This window comes from Phyllostomus hastatus, unplaced genomic scaffold (assembly GCF_019186645.2).
Source record: "Phyllostomus hastatus isolate PE091 unplaced genomic scaffold, TTU_PhHast_1.1 phas_contig_196, whole genome shotgun sequence".
In the NCBI taxonomy this organism is placed as follows: domain Eukaryota; kingdom Metazoa; phylum Chordata; class Mammalia; order Chiroptera; family Phyllostomidae; genus Phyllostomus; species Phyllostomus hastatus.
In genome coordinates, this window is record NW_025333709.1 from 29,817,588 (window position 1) to 29,836,523 (window position 18,936).

The 18,936-nt window shown below is 39.7% G+C and overlaps 1 protein-coding gene across 2 annotated transcripts in view; it reads left to right on the top strand.

The window, feature by feature from the left end:
• The window catches only part of SLAIN2 (SLAIN motif family member 2), a 71,556-nt gene extending 53,732 nt beyond the window's left edge, over positions 1-17,824 (top strand). For both annotated transcript variants that reach the window (XM_045834162.1, XM_045834161.1), the window contains 2 exons: positions 15,876-16,194; positions 17,310-17,824. In XM_045834162.1, the coding sequence (XP_045690118.1) occupies positions 15,876-16,194; positions 17,310-17,376 (386 nt within the window). In that variant the 3' untranslated portion in view covers positions 17,377-17,824. The remainder of the gene's footprint in view (positions 1-15,875; positions 16,195-17,309) is intronic.
• Positions 17,825-18,936: the final 1,112 nt, after the last annotated feature.

Sequence of the window (18,936 nt, forward strand, 5' to 3'; positions counted from 1 at the left end):
AAGACTCGTATTTTGCCATATATTATGCACACATTTTTGCCCAGATTTTTGAGGGAAAATAAGGATGCACATTATACATGGGTATAATGATTACACACCATGGGTATAATAGTCCTGTGCATACCACACACAAAATGTAGGTGCTCATCATACATGGCAAAATACGGTAGTTAGAAAAGATGAGTGCAGAGATCAGGACAAATTAAAATGTAGAAACATACTTTTATTTAGAAGGAAAGAGGCAACTAGGAGGAGTTAGTGATAGTTGCCTATTGCTTCTTTAATTCTTTATATTTTGAGATATTTAGGGTGGGATTAACAGTGTTTATAAGCTTTATTGACAAGAGTTGAAAATCTGTTCGATGTCAGACTTTTTGAAAATGGAGAACCCCAGAATTTTGTCATTACCCAGATTCCAAAACTTAAAATGCCTTCTGTTCCCTTTTCTATCAACGAAGAATTTATTGAATCTGTATCATATACAAGATAGTCATTATATTGTTCCCTTCTAGTCCCCTTCACTCCCTCCCACCCCCTTTCTAGCCCCTCTTCTGTTATTATTGTAGTCAAAGCTAGCCTCTGTCAAATAGTTTTTAGGTAGAGTTGAAATGATAGGAGTTGCTTCCCTCCCACACCTTCATTATGTAAAATTGGGAGAATGAGTAAGGAGAGAGCATGGGGACTGTTGTTAGGGCTCCCTCCAAACACACAGATTCCTGGTGAACCATTTCATGGTATTTTGGGAATGAAAATTGAATAAAATGTATTTATATTACAGGCTTGATAAGGCTTTTATGGTTTTCCAAGATCTCTTTTTTCCTCTTTAAATCTTGACTACCTCTATCAATTTTCTTTGCTCAGAAAGTCTTAGATCATTTTCCCTGGTTGGCATGGCTCAGTGAATTGGGCACGGAACTGTGAGCCAGAGGATCACTGGTTCAATTCCCAGTCACAGCACATGCCTGGGTTGTGGGCCAGGTCCCCAGTTGGGGGTGCGTGAGAGGCAACCACTCATTGATATTTCTCTCCCTCTCTTTCTCCTTCTCCTCTCTCTAAAAATAAATAAAATCTTTAAAAAAAAAAGAAAGTCTTAGATCAAAGTTTTCTCTTCTCTGAAATGTATGCCTGGACTTTCCTATTAAATACTGACTGCATTCAGACAGAGTGCTGCTGTCATTAGAGGGCACCTTTGTTACAGTGGTAACACGACAGCCCTTTATATCCTCTGGTTGTTCCCTCAACTTACACGTTTACCTCATTCAAGTATTTCTTCCCAACTGTAGAACTTTTTGACTTGGTCTTTCATACCCTCTAGTGCACTGATCTAAGAACTTAAGGATTCATAAGTTTAAAAGGATTTATAATTTATAAATCTTTTTCTAAACTTCTCTATTTTAAAATATAACACAAAATCAGAACACCATGTAACACATAGAGAGCTTAACGAACTCTTATCAGACAACCCCTCGTAACCACCGTCCGTATCAAGAGACCGGACTTGCCACCTCAAACCCTCTCCACTGCCGGCTTCCAAGCAGAGCCCTCCCTCACCTCCTCTCTCAGGAGCAGACCTCCTTCCGGATTTTTATGGCAGGCACTTCTTCCTTTCTCTGTACGATTTTTACCATCCAAGAAACAAAATTAAAACTTTAGTCTCACCTTTTCTGATACATGTCTTTTTAAGTTTCTCTTAACTAAATGTCTTAAGTCTCTAGCTCCCCCTTGTTGTTTGTTTGAAGAAATCACTGGGTCATTTGTCCTGCAGATGTTCTCACAAACTAGTGTCCATGGTGTCATTTAGGAGGTTCCTTTGGATGGGTTTCCTATAAATTGGTAGTTGGATTTAGATGCTTAATTAGACTCAGTTTTGTTATTTTTGGCAAGACTGCTTCATAGGTGGTGCTGCTGCTTCAGTTAAAGGTACATAAAATGGAATTGTCTGTTTTTTTGTGATGTTTGCAGTCATTGATGCTTCATACCTGTAGTCCTGCTTTATGAGGTTCAGTTGTCCCTTGTCTGCAAGGGATATGGTTCAAGACCCACAGTAGATGCCTGAAACCGTGGATATTATCAAACCCTATATATACACTACTGTATGTTTTTTCCTATACATACATACCAATGATCAAGTTAAATTTATAAATTAGGCACAGTAAGAGATGAACAACAATAATTAATAAAATAGAATAATTATAACAACATACTTTAATAAAAGGCATGTGAATGTAGTCTCTCTCTCTGATAGCTGATCTGATAACCGAGACTCCTAAGTAAATAACAAGTGGGTAGCAGGTACACCATGGATACACTGGGCAGAGGAATGGTTCATGTCCCTGGTGGGTGGGACAGAGCAAGACAGTGCAAGATTTTATCGTGCTGCCCAAAGCAGCGTGTATCTTAAAGCTTATAAACTGTTTATTTCTGGAATTTGCCATTTAATATTTTAGGCCCACAGATAACTGAAGCCTCGGAAAATCAAATGGGAGAGGCAAGCTGCTGTGTTGCAGAATTGGGTCATTCCAATTCTGACATCCCTTTGTTTTTATTTGTCAAAATACTGTACGTATTTTGGAATGTATGTATAGGAAAATACTGTATATTCCTTATTCTTTGGTTACCCAGTGGCACAGTTTCATTAGGAAATTCAGAATAAAACAATTTTTTTTCCCTTTATTTTCTAGTTTATAAAATAAAACCTTGGGAAACTGTCATCCACCAAAGGTGACTGATATTTTTCTTAAATATATATCATTATGAACTTGTAGATTTAAGCTTTTTGTGTGTGTTTCAATCCATTCTGGATATTTTTTTCAACTTTGGTCAGCTTCAAGTTGCTTTCCAGTCTTTCTGACACAAACCTAATAGTCTTCGATAACTTCTTGCTAACTGGTATGACAGGATGCGCTCATCTGGTACATTTTTTGCCATAGACCTAGATTTAGTCATTACTCCAAAAAGTCCTGGCTTTGTAGGTAGTAAATGGTATTTCAAAGCCATAATTTGAGTTTTTAGCCATGTTTGCTGCTCCTAAGCTGGTTGCTATTTCTAGGTCTTTTCAGTTACTAGAGCTAGTAAATATGTGTATAGATTTGTGTTTGTATATTTTTTAAGATTGAATGTCTTAATGAGTTCAAGCTGATGGGCTTGAGGGTAATTACATAACGTTTTTTAACTCACATCTTCATCTTCTTTATCCTGCTCTGGGAATCCTACCTCTTAGTAACAGAATATTAGAATAACATTTAATAGTTTGTTTTATCCCATATTACATGCAAAATCTTCTAGGGATAACATTAGCATAATAACCAGACAACATGATTACGGAAAACAGTTTGTAAAATTTTTGCATATGCTTGCTCCTTCTGTTTTACAGTTATAGCTACATTGTCAGATTAAATAGCTATTACATGCTTTTCTTTATAGGATTCATTTAGTCTTAGCTCTACATTTTTTAAATGTTGTTTTAGCTTATGGTTTTCTTTTTTTAAATTACATTTTATTGTTTATGCTATTATGTTGTCCCAATTTTCCCCTTTGGACTCCCCTCCACCCACGCCCCCTCCACACTCCCTCAGACAGTTCCCACATCATTGTTCACGTCCATGGGTCCTGCAAAATGTTCTTTGTTAATCCTTTCTTCTTTTTTCATCCAGTCTCCACTGTCCCTCCCCTCTGGCAGCTGTCAGTCTGTTCCATATTTCTAAGCCTCCGATTCTGTTTTGCTCGTTAGTTTATTTTGTTCATTAGATTCCACATATAAGTGAGATCGTATGGTACTAGTTTTTTCTCTGACTGATTTATTTCACTTAGCATAATAATCTTCAGGTCTCTTCATGTTGTCATACAAGGTAAGAGTTCCTTCTTTTTTACTGCTGAGTAGTATTCCATTATGTAAATGTACCAGCGCTTTTTTATCCACTCACCTACTGACACACTCTTTAGGCTGTTTCCAGATCTTGACTATTGTAAATAATGCTGCTGTGAACATAGCGGTTAGCTCTACATTTAAATACAATTTTGATCTTTGACACCAATATGTATGTTATTATCTCACTAATTATTTCCCATGTTTGAAGCTCACTCTCTAGTAGATTCCCCAAGAAGGAGTTATGAGAACAGTATCCATTTTCTCAGTTTTTGCATGTTGATGACAGCTTGTCTGCTGTTTTTATTTTTTGAAAGTCATTGTCTAGATATGAAATCTTTGGCTCATATTTTCTTCCCTTGAGTATCTTAAATATATTACTCCATTTTTTTTTAGGGATAAAGAATTGTTTTTGTTATAGTCATTTGACCTTTTTATGTGGATGTCCAAAGGATGTTTTCTTTTCCCTTGATGTTTAATAATTTATAAGAATATGTTTTAGTGTTGACCATTCTGAGTTGATTTCCCCAGATATGTGATGTATTCTTTTAATATGAAGTTACAGTGTTTTTATATTTCAGACAAATTCTTTTGAATTATTGTTGTTTTTACTAGCGTTCTCTTGCTTTGGTTTTCTTTTGGGGGGACTGTTGGAGTCCGCCCTGCCTGGTCTCAGGAAGCTGTAACCCCCCGTGGCTAAGGCTGAGTGAGAGACCTCTGAACCAAGAGACACTAAAGAGACAAAACTTATTTCCCTGGCATGAATGCTGCCTGTTCTATGCCGGTTCCCATTGCTTGGTTGGCAGTCAATGACGGGCAACAATTCTCTAAAGAGGATGAATCTAAGACAGATGCGATCACCTGGTAAAGCCACCAGGGAAGAGACTCGGGGGGCTGTGGAAATGAGGGAGTGATTGACATCGACCCCTGCCCCTTCAGCTTTGACAAAGCCTGAGTCCTCATTCCGGCTGTGAGAAATCCAAGTCTCTTGTCTGCCTTTGTTCCCTCTGCCTGACTCAGGCCTGCAGAAATAGCAGGGGAGGTGCAGTCCAGACCAGAATCAGTGGATCGGGGTAATCAGACCTGGGGCATAGGATATACAAGATCCTGTGAGACCTGCTTGCTGAGGATGCTCTTGAATATGAAGGCACAAGCAGGAAACGAAACTAGCCTTATAGCTCTTAGGTGATAAAACTCTAAACTCAGCATGAGCTCTGTCAGCCCTTTGAAAGCTACCTATTCATTTGATCTTCCCTGCCAGACTGTAATCAACAAACTGTATCTGTATTCTTAATAAAAGCCTGCTCGGATGGGAAGACGGGGTGCTCTCCACTAGAGAGAGTGGCCATGCCGTTCCTATTCCTCCACAGGACTCGGTAGCCCATGTGTATTTTTGTCGTATCATGAGCAGCTGCAGCACTCTCGGTCACTGTAGGCCGGTGGCTGCAGCAGTGGACTCCTGTTGGACACAGGCTTAGATGTTCTTTACCTAACTTCTGTATCTGTCACCTTCTCTTTAATCCTTTTCATCTTGCTTTATTCCTGTTCTGTAAAAGTTTCTTTTCATTGTTCCCGTTGAAGTATAATCTATTATAATGGCAGCTTATGTTCCTTCTGCTTTAGACTTTATTTTGAAATGAGTCATTATATGTCTAATTCTTTTCTGTGATCCTTTACCTTGTTTTTTAATGTTTCCATCCTGATTCATAATATTCTTTTTATCTCTTGTATAATTTTCATGAATGTTTTTAGAATTTGAAATACTAGCTTTGAATTTTCACCTTTCTAAGTATTTGGGCATGGTGGACATGATTTCTGGCCATGTTCTATCATTAAAAGAAGTATGTTTGGTTCACAACCTCCTCGTGAGCTTTCCACATGTGAAATTGGACCCCTTATGTAGAGGGCAGAGAGAGACTGAAGAAAGAGGCAGGCCACTCCAGATTTGTAGGTGGCAGGTTTGATAAGCAAGGGAACTTATATACGAAGCTTGTCTCCAGTGGCTCCAAGACAAGTAGATACCCACACCTGCCTGCCAGACCTTACGAGTGTGCATGGAGTCCTTAACTTGGCTCAGTCACATCCACAGGAGGCCTTAACTGGGTTCAGCGTGTACTCACGTTTATGTCTCAAGGCTATATCCGTGGAGCAGGTTCTGGGAGTGGGGAAGGCAAGTGGAATGCACATTCCAAGGACAAGGGTGGGGTAAGGAGCCTCCATTTGCCCAGGACCAGCTCATAATGGAATGTCTTCTGATTGAACTCCTTCAACAAAATATTATTTTGTTTCTTTCTTTTTTCTTACAGTTCAATTATGTGATATTTGGCCTCCATCCTTTTCTGTTGCTTGTTTTTCTGTGGAATTTGTTTTTCCAGACATTTAGAAAGCTTGATTTAAGATTTTCTAATTTATGGCTCTAGTGCTCCCTCTTCTGTTGATGTGGGGAACTGTTTAAAATAGTTCCGCTTATTTTGAGATTGCTTGCCTTTATTCCCCTCCTCTACTTTTATTTTTTTGTTATTTTTAAGTATATTTTATTGATTATGCTGTTACAGTTGTCCCAGTTTTTTCCCCTTTGTCCTCCTCTTTCTGGTGCCCCACTTCTATCCAGCAATCCCCCCGCCTTAGTTCACATCCATGCTTTGTGCACGTAAGTTCTTTGGCTTCTCCCTTTCCTACACTATTCTTAACATCCCCTTGTCTATTTTGTTCCTACCAAGTATGCTTCTTGATACCTGCACAGTTTCCTCCTTTCTCCCCTTTCCCCTCCCAGCTGATACCCCTCCAGGTGATCCCCATACCTATGATTCTGTTCCTGTTATAGTTGTTTGCTTAATCTGTTTTTGTTTTTTTAGATTCAGTTGTTGATAGTTGTGAGTTTGTTGTCATTTTAATGTTCATAATTTTGATCTTCTTTTTCTTAAATAAGTCCCTTTAACATTTCATGTAATAATGGTTTGGTGATGATGAACTCCTTTAGTTTTACCTTGTCTGGGAAGCACTTTATCTGCCCTTCCATTCTAAGTGACAGCTATGCTGAATAGAGTCATCTTGGTTGTAGGTCCTTGCTTTTTATCACTACAAATACTTCTTGCCTGCAGAGTTTCTTTTGAGAAATCAGCTTGACAGTCTTATGGGAACTCCTTTGTAGGTAACTCTCTGCTTTTCTCTTGCTGCTTTTAGATTCTCTCTTTTTCTTTAACCTTTGGCATTTTAATTAATATATGTCTTGGTGTGTTCCTCTTTGGATCCAACTTGTTTGGGATTCTGTGCTTCCTGAACTTGCATGTCTATTTCCTTTGCCCAATTAGGGAAGTTTTCTTTCATTACTTTTTCAGATAGATTTCCAATTCCTTGCTGTTTTTCTTCTCCTTCTGGTAGCCCTAGGAGGCGAATATTGGACCTCTTGAAGCTACTCCAGAGGTTGCCTATACTACCCTCAATTTTTTTTGCATTCTTTTTTTTCTTCTTGTGCTGATTGGTTGGTTTTTGGTTCCTTATACTCCAAATTATTGATTTGATTCTCAACTTTACCCACTCTATTGTTGTTTCCCTGTAAGTTGTTCTTTGTTTCAATTAGTGAATCCATCATTTCTGACTGGATCTTTTTTTATGCTGCTGAGGTCCTCACTAAGTTCCTTGAGCACCCTCATAACCAGGGTTTTGAATTCTGATAGATTTCTTATTTCCATTAGTTTATCTATTTTTCTGGAGTTTTGACCTGTTCTTTCATTTGGGCTGTGTTTCTTTGTCTCCTTGTTTTGACAGCTTCCCTGTGTTTGTTTCTGTGTACTAGATGGAGCTGCTTTGACTCCTTGTCTTGGTAGTGTGGCCTGATTTATAGTAGGTGTCCTGTAGGGTCCAATGGCACAGCCTCCCATGTCACCCAAACTGGGTTTTCGAGGGTACACCCTTAGTGTGGGCTGCGTACACCCTCCTCTTGTAATTGAGCCTTGGTTGCTGTTGGCAGATCAATAGGAGGAATTACCCAGTCCAGTCAGCTGCAAGGATTGCCTGTGACCACTTACTATCAACCTCTGCCCTCCACTCAAATATGGCACCAGCCTGCTCTCTCCATGGTTCTGCGGGCGGAGGGCTCAGAAAAAGGGTCAGTGTCCTGTGCTCGCCCCAGTGCCAAACACTTCAGCCTTTCCCAGGATGCCACTGGTGCCCTTCAAGCCGCTACCCCTGTGCTGGAGCCTAGAGGGAGTAAGTCTGAGAAGATGAGGTTGTGTGTGGGTTCTTTAAGAGGAACTGCTCATGGCTCCAGCAGTTTCTTTAACTGACTGATCACTGCTGGTTTTTGCAGCCAGAAGTTGTGAGGACTTACATTCCTGGCACTGGAACCCTGGGCTGGGGGACCTGGTGTAGGGCTGGGCCTGCTCACTCCTGAGATATCCCTCCTGAATTTTTGTCCACCATGAATTTTTATCCTCCACCCATGGGTGCAAGACCAGCCCATTCCACACCTGCGCTCCTCCTAGTCTGAGTGGAGGTGGTGTCTTTAACTCGCAGTTGTCAGACTTCCCTTCAGCTCGATTTCTGACGGTTCTGAGTGATGATTCTGTATTTTAGTTGTGATTTTGATGTGGCTTTGTAAAGAAGTGAATCATGTCTGCCTACAACCCTGCCATCTCGCTCCGAAGCCTATTTTTTTTATTTTTATATTACAGTTAACATTAAATATTACTTTATACTAGTTTCAGGTGTACAGCATAGTGGTTAAACGGTCATATTTACAAAGTGTTACTCCCAATATTTCCAGTACCCACCTGGCATCGTATATAGTCATTATAATATTATTGACTGTGTTCCCTGTGCTGCACTTTACATCCCCAGAAGTATAGAAATAATCAGTCTGTACTTCTCAGTCCCTTGCCCTTCTTCAGCCAGTCCCCCAGCACCCCTGCCCTCTGGCAGCCATCCGTCTGTCCTCTGTATCTGTAGATGAGTGTGTGTCAGTTTGTTTGTTCATGTATTTTGTTCTTCGGATTCCACAAGGAAATTATATGGTGTGTTTCTTTTCTCTGACTGACTGATTTCAGCATGATACCCACAAGGTCCATCTATACTGTCACAAATGGTATTTTTCATTCTTTTTTACCCCATCTCCCACTTTTAAAATTTATCCTCTTAAAGTATTTACAGAGTTTAGCAACTATTACCACTGTCTGATGTTAGAGATTTTTACCACCCCTATAAAAATTACTGTGCCCATTTATAGCCTCTCCCATTCCCCACTTATTTCAGCCCCTGCACCCACTAGCCTTTCTGTCACTCTGTATTTCACATATATGGAGTCATATAACATATGATCTTCATGACCGGTTTCTTTACCTTAGCATGATGTTTCCAAAGTTTATCGTTACTGTAACAAATACTAGCACCTTGTTCCTTTTTATTGACTGATAATACTCCACTGTAGGATATGCCACATTTTGTCTGTATTCATCAATTGGTGGATATTTGAGTTGTTTTCACTTTTTGCCTATCGGGAATAATGCTGCTAATTCTGTAAATGTTTTCTGGTAGCTTATGTATTCATTTCTTTCAGCCTTTTTGTGCGTATGGAAGAAAAGCCGGTGAAGCCCATTCCCAGGGGTTTCTTCTGCCTCTTGTGTTTATGAAATACACTGCTAGAAGAAGAGATGAAAGGGTTCTGTGCCTTTATCTACTCCCAGGGGTGTTTCTCTGGGTTTCCACTAAAGAATACCAACCTGGCAATCGGGAGACCTGGGTTCAAGCTCTGACTTCCCTGGTTACTTGCTCAATTGATCTCTGGTTGTGGCAATTTTCCTTCTCTGTAGAGAATAAAGATTGGAATAAATAGTCACTAGCAACTCTTTTAACAGAGATTTTTTAACTTTCTAATGGGAGAATCGTATTTACTTCCTCTCTGTGGCCTTTCATAACCAGAACTTATTTTTAAGCCATTGTGTCAGTAACCTACTGTTGTCCTTGGCGATGCCCAGACCGTGGACTGACCAGGATGATGGGACACAGCGCAGGGTGGCTGACAAGCAAGCGTGTTTGTCCTTGTTCTCTACTTGTTAGAGAACTGACAGGCGTGTGTGTTTTAATAAATGTTATTCTCCCCATTAGTCATGGTGGCCTGTGTTTGGCATGTGCTATTTTATCGCAAACATATGTTTATTAGCGGTTTACATTTTTTTAATTACACAATTTATAGCTTGGTGGACCTGTCACTGTGAAGACAACCACTTGGAATGTCTAATTTTTGCATTGTTAGGTACCTGTAGGATATATTTATAAAACATTTTATATTTAGTGAATATCAAACTAAAAACCATATATAATTTACTCAGTTTTTCCATTTCAGAGTTGTTTTAAGTGCCCGCTAAATTATCTAAGCCTTAATTAGAAAATAAACTTACAGTTTTTATTAAATGCTTATTAAAACACAAAAAATGAATATTTTAAAAATATAAATCCTCATTTCACCCACCCTTGAATTTTAGAGATGACTTAATTTAGACACCAAAGACACCAAGGTTAGCATTCTCAGTCATATGTCAGTTTTATAAATAGAGTTCTAATTTTTGCTCAAAGCGATAACATGTTATTTTATGCCTTGATGCAAGTGTAATTCTTGATATCCAAAATGCGTAAAGAGAAATTACAACGTGTCGTCATAATCAATTTGGGCAATAGAGCCTAATTTACTTAGTCTCCACACTTTAGTTAATTTATAAGGGCAGCCCAGGAGACTCTCCTGAGAGACACTGTTGAATGGGTATCTTCCCGGAGAACTCAGCTGCAGCAGGCTGGAAGGCACCGTCTTCCTTAGATAAGGAAGGCATGGATGTAATATGCTTTACAATTTGTGTAATAAATTTTAATAAATGTTTCCCCTTTTATTTACCAACAGTTTACACATATATTACTCATTTCATCTTTGCACCTAACTTTTGATATTTGTTGAGATTTGTTTTTATTAAATTTACATAAAATACTTCTTTCCTCTTTTGGGGGAACAGTGCAAATGGTATAACATTTTTATTTTAATTTGTGTACATTTATTGCTGTTATATAGAAATACAGTCAATTTTTGTATGTTAATCTTCCACCCTGTGACTTTATTGAACTGAATATTTCTAGAAGTTGTTTTTTGTAGATTCCTTGGGGTTGTCTATATAAATAATCATGGGGACAGTTTCTTTCTAACCTATGTGCCTTTTATTTCCTTTTCTTGCTTATCATCTAGAACTTCCAGCAGTATGTTTCAGAAGAGTGGTGAGAGCATATATCATTGCCTTGTTCTGAGTCTTAGAAAGGAATCGTTTAATCTTTCATCATTGAGTATAATGTTACCTTGTAGATATTTTTTTGTAGCTGCTCACTATTGAAGTTTCCCCCACTTCTATTTTTCTGAGAATTTTTGTCATGAATGTATTGAATATTGTCAGATTTTTTTTACATCAATAATTATGATCAAGTGATTTTTCTTTAGCCTGTTTTGTGATGGATTACATTGGTTGATTTTCAAATATTGAATCAACTTTGCATCCTGGAATAAATTCCACTAAATCATGGTATATATATATTTTATATATCACTTAGCTCTATTTGCTAATATTTTGTTAAGGAATTTCATGTCTGTGTTCATGAGGGATATTGGTGTATAGTTTTCTATTTTGATACTGTCTTTCTGGTTTTGATATCAGGGTAATATTAGCTTTATAATGAAATGTGTTTCTTCCTCTTCTGTTTTCTGGTGGAGAGTAGGTAGAATTAGTGTTCATTCTCCTTTGAACATTTTACAGAATTTGCCAGTGAAACCACCTAGCCCAGAAGTTTCTTTTTTGGAAGATTTTTTAATTAAAAAAAGCAATTTTCTTAATTATTTGGTGATTCAACTGTCTATTACACATCAGATGAGTTGTAGTTTCTGTGTTTTGATGAATTGGTTTATTTCATCTAAGTTGGCAAATTAATGTCTTGCAACCGACATTGGTGGTATTTTTTCTCTCTACCTTTCACAGCCGCCCTATGTCTATTCTATACATAATGCCCAAAGTTTTAAATTATACTTAAATCAAGAAACATCGATGTGTGAGAGAAACGTTGATTGGTTGCCCCTCGCACACACCCCAGCCAGGAACCCCCTGGCTACCCAGGTGTCTGTCCTGAGTAGGGATTGAACTGGCAACCTTTCAGTTTGCAGGACAACACCTAACCAACTGGCTACTCTGGTCAGGGCTCTGGCACAACTGTTAACAGTTAAAATGATGGTCAGAAGTTTTTCCAGAGGGAAAGATGCTTTTTAGAAAGTTTATTTTTAAGATAAGATTTGAGTAAGATATTCAAAACAGATGGATACTTTCTAATACTTACAAGGCTCTCATGTAGAAATGAAACACTCTCAGCATCATCAGTATAGTCTGCCTAATTTCGCCTTGCACTTTACACCAGTCATCATCAGAAGGAGGCCTGGGACTCCTCAGTCGTAGTTCATCTACCAGCGTGTCGTTCTCTATGGCATACCACGTCTCTTAATCAAACCTCATTTCCATCTGTCTCCAAATCCCCAGACTGTTCCTACTTACTTTTCGGAACTGATGGTCCTCTGCTGAACTTGACTATCTGAAACCTATGTCCCCACCAAAACAAAATCCTAGTTGAAAGACTCCCAATTATGGTAAAAGCTAGGGCTGAAGATGGCTCTTCTGGATCTGGGACTGGAGGGAGGAGGTCCAGGTGCCACCCTTAGGTGCTGCCTGGAGGAGAGGGAGACTTGGAGCCTCGGCTGTCCTGTGCGTCTCTAGAAGATGGTGAAGAAACCTGGGTAGAGATTGGTCTGGCAAGGGAGACAAAGGCAAACTGGAGAGAATGGAATTGAGAAAACATTTGTGTAGTCACCTATAGAAAGGGGAAGATGGATTATATGAGATAAAAAATGAATCTTTCTGTGAGGATCATGAAATGGGCAGTTCAGGAGCACTTGGGCCGAGTGGACGTCTTTCAGTTTCTACCAGAGAAAACTCTGTAACAGGACATGATGGTTTCTTTTCTTCTTCTTTTTTTTTTTTAAGAAAAAAATGTTTTAATATTTTTATATTTATTGTTCTGTTTCAGAAATTTAATCATGGTATTCCTTGGTGTGGTATTCCCTGATTTTTGCCCTGACTGGGTAGTTGTTTTTTTTTTTTAACTACTTGGATTATGTGACTTTATAGTTTTCATCAAATTTGGAAGAAAATTCTTTCTTCAAATCTTTTCTGTCCCGTTCATACCCTCCCTCTCTCTGTTAAACCGTGTGATACTGACCTGTAGGTCACTGAGGCTTTATCCTTTTATTTTTGAGTATTTGTTCTCTATGTGCTTTAGTTTGGATAATTCTTACTGTTGTGCCTTCAGGTGCCTGTTCTCCAATATCTGAACTACTAATTCCCATCCAGAGAACTAAACATTTTGGATATATTGTAAATTTTTCATCTTTAAAAGCTCTATATCTTTAAAAAATTTTTATTTCTCACCTCATTATGTTTATATTTTTCTCTGTATTCTCAAGCATATGTGTATTAGTTCTCTTAAAGTCCTTGCCTGCTAATTTAGTCATCCTGTAACTTTTTGGTCTGTTTCTATTGACTAATTGTTATCCTGGTTTGGTTATCATTTTTCTATTTATATCACTACTAATTTTTTATTGAATGGTGGACATTACAAAGTTTCATGATCTGTGCTGGATTTTTATCTTCTTTCAAATAGTGTTGGACTTTGTTTTGGCCAGCAGTTATTTATGGATCAGTTTGATCCTTTATTGCGGGGATCAGCGAACATTTTCTTAAAGGGCCAGAGGGGAAGTATTTTAGGATTGTGGGCTATCTGGTTTCTGTCGCAACTGCCCAGCTATGCTCTTGTACCTGGAAACCGGCCATAGGCGATGTGTATTAACACACAGGTGCTGCCACGCTCTAGTAAAACTTCATTTAGAAAAGCAGTTGACTCCCCCACAGCTGGTAATTTGCTAACCCATGCTTTAAAGGTTTGTTTTTAAGTTTTGTTAAAGTGGCTTTAGAGTAGCTTTACTCTGCGGCTAATTTATTTATTTTGGAGTGCCTCTTGATTTTCCTGGATGGTCAGCAAGGATTCCCTGATGGGCTGAAACTCACAGTTCCTAGTCCTCTGTGAGCTTTGGAAACTCGTGCGTTTCCAGTGCTCCAGTCTGTCTTCGCCCAGTCCCTTGGAGCTTCACTCGGTGCGTGCGCAGCGTTCAGCCAGAGCGTCGGGCAGACCCCTAAGCTGAGTTGTGGTGGTCTTCTGAAGTCCCCTCCTCTCAAGTACCCTGCCCCTCAAATCCCAGTTGTTGCCTTCTCAGCTCAGGAAGATAACGGATCTGCTCGGGATCCTTCTCCTTGCTCCACAGTCCAAAACATGTTTCCAGAGTCCCGCTGCCCCCCCGCAAAACAAACAAACAAAAACCAGGGTATACAGGGCACACACCACATACAGCTTCCTTCTCCCAGGGATTACAGCCCTGTACTGCCTGTGCTCCGGTATCTGAAGGCTGTTTTCTGTGTTCTGTCCAATGTTACAGGACTTCACAACAGGGGGGTTAAGCCCTTTCCCAGTTCTACCTTCATGGCAGAAAGCTTCTGTGATGGCTTTAAAATTAATATTTCAGTTCCATTCTAGATTAGATTCCCTGGGGGCAGTACCTGGACTTCCATAGTTTTTAAGTCCCTCAGGATCCTGATGTATAGTCAAATTTGAGAATCATGGCCTCAGAGTTTTAGGAGCTAAGTAGAGATAATTGAACATGTCAAGTACTGGGGCCTAGTGTATCTTAAATACAGAGATGCCGACATCTGGAGCTCTAATTGGACAGAGAGCAGGGAGGGTCACCTAAGAAGGAAGGAGGCTCTGGACAAAAACCCTTATTGAAAGGATGGCAGGAGATGAACTCCCCCTGTTCTGGAGTTTTGAGGCTCAGGCTTATCCCTCTCAGTCACCAGATGACAGTGGTGGCCGGACTCATCCTCCTTTCTTCCGCTCCCTACTCTGGTAGACCTTGCTGTTCTTTGTATCCCTTGGATGACTAGAAGTGAGAAGGACAGAGTTTTGTTGGCCCAAGCTTTCCCTTCACCCACACCCTCCCCAAACTAACGGAGGTTGAGAGCAAAAAGGGTGGTTTCCCACGATCCATTTCTCTCTCCTTCCTCCCACTTTCTCTGAACCCCCCCCCCCCACACGCACACACACACACACACAAATGCAGTTTTTGGTTAGGTAAAGCAGGTTACATTATGTGTAGCCATCCACGGGCATTTGAAGAAACTAAAACTGATATCCTTTCCGAGATCCTTTATCCAAACAGAATAAACAGGGAAGGATAAATGTGTTTGCTAGATCTGAACTTATAATGCTAAGGAACCGACACAGTAATAAAATTTATTTGAACTTATTTTGGCTTAAAAATTAATGTAAGTTGTGCATTTTATTCTTTCATATATCAGTATTTGTTTTAATATAGAAGTGTTCTCAACACTTAATAGATTTGCCATTTCAGAGAAATACACCATCTTTTTCATGTGACTTCATATACCTCCTGATATGCCAGTAGATTGATTTATAACTTCTCTACTTGGTGAAACACAACAATAGAAGTAATTTTGGTTTTTTTGTTCTTAATAATGTTCAGTTTCTAATTTTTAAGTGACATTGTAGGTGATACAGGACTCGGAGACACACCTACAGGTACTTGATGCATGTTTACATGAATGTTTCTTTAAGGGGAAAGTGTATCTTAAATTCTAGTCAGCACTCTGGTAGTCAACGTTTTTGAGGAAGGACTTGATTATTTGGGGCTTACCAATCCTCTTTTTCTTTTATTAGCCCAGAAATATTCTGTATTCCTTGCATTCCGATAGAATGAGTTTTTGTGAACACAGGTGTACCGATGCGCAGTTACCAAGTGTTACATAAAGCAGTGGTTTCACTTACACTTGGTTTCCACTGAAGACACTGAGTTTTCTTTGCCGTTCTGCAGTACCTTCTCCAGGCAAATTCCGCTCCCCTGCAGCACCGTCTCCTTTGGCTCTCCGGCAACCAGTGAAAGCGTTTAGTAACCACGGCTCTGGTTCTCCTGGTAGCCAAGAAACAACACAACTCACACAAACCACCTCCTCACCTGGGCCTCCTGTGGTTCCGAACACAGTCCCGGCGAATCCTCCCAGCAACATCAACAGCGCTACTCTAACCAGACCTGCAGGGACAACCGTGATGAGAAGTGGCTTGCCCAGACCCAGTGCCCCTTCTGCGGGGGGTATACCAGTGCCTCGCAGCAAACTTGCACAGCCTGTTCGCAGGTGAGTGGTGAATGCTCTGTTTCAGCGTTCCTGAGCATAGGGAAGTGGGGGGACTGGCATTACACTCGTCTCTGCATTTGATAGTGAACCTAGAGAGTCCTAATTTGTTCTCACTAGAGTCTTAGTGCAATTTGACCAGAAGATTTTTTTTTTATTGTTTTAAAAGAAAACCTTGCTTGGGACATTTAGGGTGTTATATCACTTTGGTTCAGATTAAATTTGCCTAGATATCTGACATTATTAAACACCTCAGAGACCTCCTACAATAGTAAAGGCATATTAGAACCTAGAGTGAGATTTAAGATAAAATTTCTAGCTGCCAAATCTGAGTATAATCCAGGAGGGTGATTCTCAAACCTTGCCTCAAATCAGAATCTTCTGTGGAATTTATGTAAACATATAGGCCTAAAATTTACTGACAAAGAGTTGGTCTAGTATGAAGACCAAAATCTGTGGGTATGCTGGTTTGGTTTGTTTAATCTTCAGGTAATTCTGAGCCCACCCAGGTGGGTAACTATGCACCTGTAATCTCTATCTACCTTTCAAGAATGTGATTACCACATCAGTAAATTTACGTGTCAAAATTAAATGTTAAGTATTTATTTGTGTGTAAAAAAAAGTGTTCATCCCATGAGCATTTAAACTGTCCATACTTTTTTATTCTAACGTAAATATATTATGTTTCTGAATTCAATAGTAAAGCACAATAGCTTTTTGTCATGTACTCCGCTAAGTTATCATGCATATCTTAATTTTTGCAGTAATGTTAAAAGTGTAGGAACTGTTGTTACTCCTGTTTTCAGAAAAGAATATTGAAATGTAGTGAGGTAAATACGGTTGGTAATCCATGTGGTTGGAAAAGATGAGGCAGTCTTTACTGTACTGGCTGTGCTAACAGAAGCAGGTTAGCGAGGCCGCCCGATGCCGAGCAGGACGGGAGCCTTGTGGAGATGCTGAGTGTGGGTGGTTGTGCTGACGGCGCTGGTCTCGGCGGTCCCCTGGGGCGGCCTTCACCGGCTTTGGTGCCCTGCAGAGTAATGACCCTGCGTGGGGCACAGTGTGGTGAGGTTTGATCGAAGCCCTGAAAATCTCTGTATCGCATTGCTTTGTTTCAGATCCTTGCCAGCTCCTAAAACCTATGGTAGCATGAAAGACGACAGTTGGAAAGATGGCTGTTACTGACCAGCAAAGAGAAGGATGCAGAGGTCCACAGCTTCATGGGTACCCTTCACCAGGCTAACCGACAACTTTTATATGCAGACTGTTCACACGAGACTCTTGGGATTTATAAAATCCCATCCCTCTCTGTCTTAATTAGCACAAACTGACAGAGACGATCAATCAGCACTTTAATGACATTTAACATCAGATGTGTTTGGTAATCATACAATCACTCTCCATAGAATCACTTTTAGTTTTGTTGAACAGAAACTAAGTTGATTTTTAAATATTTGACAGAGGCCAATATCTGGGCAAAAAAACCTAGTGGATGCCAAAGAGAAAATGCCCATTTATGAATGAGAGAGTACCTTTGTGCACAAGAAAATGGTGAGTTCAAGCTATCCAAAACTTCACGTTCAACCTAATTTACTGTATACATGGTATCAATAAATATCTGTGCTAATAAGAACTAATATTCTGAGTAATTATCTAAAATGTCCCACTAGTATTTTGCTGGTACTCCAGGAAACTAGACTGAGATGAAGCAGGATAGGGGCTGGAGATTTAAAATATGATATCTAAATTTGGGGGAGCTCCATACCTTATTTTTGCAGATTCATTACAGAAAAAATATCATTTTGCTCACTCCTAAGTTTCGGCGGTAGCTCACACGTCAGCCCCACCAGACAGGGCCACGGCGTGCGTCCGCCGTGTCGCATCGACACATCAGATTCCGTGCGTTTGTTTCAATTGCCAGAAGGGCTTAGTGTCAGTCGTACAATCTTTCTAACCTTTGTAGTTCCTGGCTCAGGAAAGGTGGCCTTTGCTATTGAAGCCAACTTCTCCACATGCTGTTATCTGTTACAGAACTGAGAGATCTTGCTTTTATTGGCATGTTTCCATGACGGGAAAGAGCAAGTAGTATGTGTCTTTATTCTTGATACAAATAACACCACCTCAGTGCTTACAACCTGGAACACAACCATACAGTGAGAGAGGGGAACTTCTATGCACTTAACTCACAAACTCTCTGGTAATGACACTTGTACTGTTGCCGTCGAGTGACACGGCAGTCTGCGTCGTGGTAGGGGCGCGGCCTGCCGAGTCCTGCCCAATCGGATCCACTGTAAACTGAGTGACTGTATGAAACACCCTTTGAAAATACTGTCCCTTTTGACTTTGATTCTGCCTTACATCGATTTTTGCATTTTTGGTAACAAATGAAACCCAGTACATGTGACTACATGTGACTAACCCTAAATACTCGCTCTGTAATGGCCTGTATGTGTACCTGGGAGTCACTTCTTTCGTTGTTGGGTTTTCTTTTTTCTTAGGCTATTACCAGACTGAAAGGTCCTCTACAGCAGGTCTCTCGTTTTTTCACAATGAGAGGCCATTTTTTAAATATTTAATTTGAATAGTTCTAAAATATTGGCAATCAAATCACCTAGAGGATTTTAGAGATTTGAACATAAGTTTATTTCCTGTTAGTCAAAGACATTCTGTAAGTTGGCAAAAGAAATTGAGAAATGGGAAGCTTGATATTCAGGAGAGCATTGAGGTCGACGCATTGAGAGAACG